The 5,270-nt window shown below is 40.2% G+C and overlaps 1 protein-coding gene across 2 annotated transcripts in view; it reads right to left on the reverse strand.

Annotated features, from left to right (window-relative positions):
• Positions 1-3,081: 3,081 nt before the first annotated feature.
• The window catches only part of PTTG1 (PTTG1 regulator of sister chromatid separation, securin), a 16,933-nt gene continuing 14,744 nt past the window's right edge, over positions 3,082-5,270 (reverse strand). For both annotated transcript variants that reach the window (XM_004697117.2, XM_045284506.1), the window contains exons 5-6: positions 4,193-4,351; positions 3,082-3,243 (exon numbers count right to left, since the gene is read on the reverse strand). In XM_004697117.2, the coding sequence (XP_004697174.1) occupies positions 3,161-3,243; positions 4,193-4,351 (242 nt within the window). In that variant the 3' untranslated portion in view covers positions 3,082-3,160. The remainder of the gene's footprint in view (positions 3,244-4,192; positions 4,352-5,270) is intronic.

Below are 5,270 nucleotides of genomic sequence, written 5' to 3' on the forward strand. Positions count from 1 at the left end.
AGTAAAAAGGGGAGCTGATACTAAGGGCTCAAGTAGGAAGAAAGTATTTTGGAAATGTTGATGGCAACATATGTACAAGTATGCTTAATACAATTGAATGATGGATTGTTATAAGATCAGTAAGAGCCTCCAATAAAATAAAATTTTTTTAAAAAGCTCTGTGAGAAAACAGCCACACCATCAAGTACAGCAAGCGCTGGAAACAAGAGCCTATCTGCTTTCCCATCAGAGCTGCAGATCTGAAGATAAGTGACACTTTATGGTTTTAAATGGCAACAACCCAGCTTTTAAAAGTTAGCCACCAAAGAAAAAGTCTATGGACAACCCTGTCATCTTTCATGTTTTTGATTCGCGTCTCTGATTTGGAACCAAAATACCAGCTCTACCATTTTCTAGTTAAAAAAACTTAGTAAATCAATGAACTCTGAGGCTCTTAAACATTCAAAATACTAGTGCTCAAATAGTTCAGTGTCCAAACGCAGAAAACAAGCCTGCAGCCAATTCCAACTCATGAGGGCTATAGAGGGCAGAGGGAAACTTCCCCAAATGGTTTCCAAGACTGTACTGTTCTTTTTCTTTAAACTTTATTTTGTTGAATATACACATAGTAAAACATACACCAATTTCACTTGCCCTTGTATAATTAACAGTGATTATATCCTTCCAGTTGTCCAGTTACTCTCACCCCACCTTTTCAGAGCTGTTCCTCCATTAACAAATCGACAGTGCTACCTATACTCTGTCATGGAGTCGACTTCCACTCAGTGACCTCTGAGGGCTTCCAAGACCAACTCTTTCCCGGAGTAGAAAGCCCTATCTTTCTCCCATGGAGAGCTGGTGGCCTTGTGGTTAGAATGCGTAACTGTCAGAGGAAACCAGTCTCCCACAACCGAGAGGCCAGCAAGTGCAAACGCATGGCGATAATAAAGATCATAGTAAAGTCACAGAGGATAAGATGGGAGAGACGGCAAAAGAAAGGCATCAGGCACATTTTATGTTATCATGCTCACCTCAGCTCTCTTAATGGACCACACGGACCTGGGAGAAGTGAGAGAGAACCTTTACTATCTTGGGACATTTTTAAGTAGCATAAGACATGCAAATTCAGTAGTTACGTGCATCACGAGGTATCAACATTAGGTCCCTGAGCTCACAAGTGAGGAAAACTAATACCTGCACATTGGGGGAAGGTATGAGGGGGGCTGGGTGACGCAGCTGGAAGAGAGAAAAGGATGTCCACTTCTATAGGGAGACAGAATCAATCATGTGCTCACTTTAAGGCAGCAGAGCTGTTAAGGGGAGAATCTGTGGGAATATTTAAAGCAGGATAATGTATTGGGACTTTACCTCTAACTTACCATAGTGGAGGCTTTCCTACTGTGGAATACCAGCTTTCCAGATTCTCGCTAAGTTAGGGCATATACCGTATATACTTGTGTATAAGCCAATTTTTTCAGCACATTTTTAATGCAGTTTTTGTGGTAAAATTACCTCGGTTGATATTTGGGTCAGCTTATACTCGAGTATATACGGTAGTCCGCATCATATTTCCTTCAGTGTTAGTTTCCTACCCATAACCACATCACAAGCAGGGCTCCCAGTGCCTTCTCTAACATTACTACCTAATCTTACAAGTTGTTGTTAATTTGATCCTGTCTAGTTCTTAAAACATAATGCTCAAGACAGGCCTGTTTTTCCTATTTAATCAATTATTCAGTTTTCTAATCATTTTATTGGGGGCTAATACAACTCATCATAATCCATACATACATCAATTGTATAAAGCACATTTGTACATTTGTTACCCTCATCATTCTCAAAACATTTGCTCTCCACATAAGCCCTTGGCATCAGCTCCTCATTTTCCCCTCCCTCCCTGCTCACCCCTCCCTCATGAACCCTTGATAATTTATAAATTATTATTTTGTCATGTCTTACACTGTCCAACGTCTCCCTTCACCCACTTTTCTCTTGTCCTTCCCCCATGGAGATTATATGTAGATCCTTATAATCGGTTCCCCCTCTCTACCCCACCCTCCCGGTATCGTCACTCTCACCACTGGTCCTGAAGGGATCATTGTCCTGGATTTCTGTTTCCAGTTCCTATCTGTACCAGTGTACATCCTCTGGTCTAGCCAGATTTGTAAGATAGAATTGGGATCATGATTGGAGGGAGGGGGGATGACAATTAGGAACTAGAGGAAAGTTGTATGTTTCATCGTTGCTACCCTGAACCCTGACTGGCTCCTCTTAATTATTCAGTTTTAAGAAGAGTTTAAGGGGTATTTTGTTTATGGCTTAAAGATTATGTCAGAAATAGTTTCAGAAGTCATCCACATTCCATGGCTCCAGAAAGTCTGAGTCTAGGAAAATATCTGAGTTTCGATTCTGCTTGTCCCCCTTTTGGTGAGGATTCTTAAGTGGCATCTTTGGTTAAAATGTTCAGTAATGACACAAAGCTGTAATGTTCCAAACAAACTGCCACTTCTTTCTCCCATGGAGCGGCTGGTGGGTTCAAAGCTCCAGCCTTACATATAACAGCCAGGTCGTTAACCACACACGGTGCCCCAGGGTTCTTTAATCTCTAGCACAAGGTAAACGAGTAAACACACTTTCCAGTTGGTAGAAGCTAAATCTTACTATCAGTAAGTGATAATTTGTGATCTTCAAAGAACCTAATTAAAGATCCCAGGAAAGTTGAGTTCTCAGAAGATTTAAGAGCCTTTTACATCCTGATTACTGAATACTGAGTATTACAGTCATTAGGAGCTCAATAGAACCAGCAATAAAGAATGTCTCGCAATAGCTTCTTAATGAGCTGGAAGTGGTTCTTCTAATTGAGAGTTCTAATAACTGTCACTAGTTAATGGCTACAAAAAGGCAATAAAGTACACATTGAGGGGGTATATGTTTCAGGGGAAACCAGTGGCAGTTTCCTAAAAGAAGTCAAAGTAAGGGCCATAAGTTACCATGAACAGGAGAAATCTCTTGGTATCACAGTACTGTCTGATTAAACACTTCGGCTAATTTTCAGTTTTAAAAATTTTCTTAAAAATAGACCCACCACAATATTAAGAAGTCTCCATATTAAACAAAGAACTTTATTAATACAAAAAAATACATACAAGCTATAAAGTACTAAGAAGTTTCAAGCAAGGAGTCATAGCAAGTCGAAGTCATAGCACGGAGGTGGCAATTCAACATCCAGGACTGGCAGACTGCTCAAAGGAGACTGCAAGAGAGCTGTAAAACAGGAATGTCTTCTTACAGTTCTATACATCCTTGTTACTCCCATTATCCATACCAGCACTGAAACTGCCATAATCACCTCAGACAAACCTCACTGTCATCGAGTTGATTCCAACGCTGAATGACCCTACACAACAAGGTAAAACTGCCCCTGTGTTTCTGAGACTAACTCTTTATGAGTAAAAAGCCTCATCTCTCTCCCATGAAGCAGCTGGTGGTATCAAACTGCTGAACTCATTCTTTCAGTCATAGATTGATGTTTTTCTCTAATTCCTCCCTGGTCTCCCACCCACACAGACTTTAGAATGTGGTTGTTACACCAGAACCAATTCCAAGAATTAAGTCTTAGAAGTACCAGAATGTACCAGATTTGATGCCACTAACGGGAGCCGTCTCATACACTTGACTTACAAAATAGTACAAGTTATTCCATCAGAACCAGGCAAAGGAAGATAGTAAACATTCTGCACCCAATGGCCACACCCCACCACCCAACAACCTCGTTTAAACCATGACCTCAAACCCTGCATAATACGAAAGTACTGTTATTCTATGCTATTACACAGCATCTTGTTCCTAATGTTACCCTTGGCTAGAATTTGTGTTTCTCATCTCAGGCACATCTATAATACTTTTATAATACTTCAATGTATACCCTACAATGTATACCCTAAGAAGTTCCATATTAAATTTACCCCATTTTGCTGTACCTAAGATAGAAAAATATTTCAGAATGACTCAATCTTACCCCTGGTATTTGAGAGTACAAAGCAACCCCAGTGGAAAATAGTTTTCATTATTCTGAAAGCTCATCCCTATAGTCCAAAGGATAAAAACTACTTATATGCCAAGCTTGAGCATCTTTCTGTTCTCAGGGTAACGAAGTAGTAGGGAACAAGTTGCTTACAGCTGCTCTAGAAGGAAGGGATTCTTGTTCACTTACTGGACTCCCACATCAGAGAGGGCATCTTCATAGGTGAGGGGGGTCCCAGGTCTAAGAGTTTCCCCAGTTCCCGCTCCTCGTCCAGCATCATGAGAGGAACTCCATTCAAGGGGAGGTTCGCAATCTGGTGCTCTTCAGGGAGGTCAAAGCTCTCAAAGTCTGTCGCAAAGAGAAAGCACTTGGTTAGCGAGCACACAGCTCTGATTGGTCCGGGAGGTCCCTGAGGGTAGGCTGGGATGCTTGCAGTGTGTCCATGAGATAAAAAACTATTTTTATATTAATACGAATATCTCTGTCCTGGTGTTGACATTTGCAATCATGGGGCATAAACGATGATGGTTAAAGTCATGATGCACAAATGAAAGCAAAATAAATTATATTAATAGTCACTGTATTCTTCACCATCAACATACTCAGTAAAAAAAAACAATATAAAAGTCATTGTACACGTTTTAAATAAAGTTTGTCAGCTTTTGACTCTTGAGAACATGTCTTTTCAATACTATGATATGCATAAAGTCATTTCTACTACACACGAGTATGAATCTCATCTCAAAGAGAAGCGATTTGTACAATTATCTGAGTTGCAAACTACACTGGCGGACTTTTTGCTAAACACCATTTTTCTAAAAGAAGGGATGTAATCCATCACTTGCAGGAAAACTGAAAGCATCCAAAAGCACAAACAAGTGAATATATCAGCAACAGAAAAATCAGAATTTGAGAAACTTATCTACTACCATGAGTTGTTCACTTCCTAACACTTACAAACATCTGATGAAATCAGTGGTGAAAACAATGTGCTTCAGTCTAATGGAACAAGTCAAGATTTAGATGACTGACATACCTTCGCAAACCAACATTTCAAAATCATCAATGCTTGATCAACGGAGGGATAAAGACCCATTTGAAAAGAAAAAGACCAATAGATTTTCTGTCAGCATCAAAATGCCAGTTGCTATGGCTTCTCATTCCACACTGCAACTGTGCATACTTTAAGACTTGTCCGGTTTTAGTGTGCTCGAGGAAAAATACCTGCACTCATTCCAAGGCTGTGAATCTTCATGGAAGCAGGCAG

Source organism: Echinops telfairi, unplaced genomic scaffold, assembly GCF_000313985.2.
Source record: "Echinops telfairi isolate 266 unplaced genomic scaffold, ASM31398v2 ScPeMD7_7469;HRSCAF=8507_0, whole genome shotgun sequence".
Classification (NCBI taxonomy): domain Eukaryota; kingdom Metazoa; phylum Chordata; class Mammalia; order Afrosoricida; family Tenrecidae; genus Echinops; species Echinops telfairi.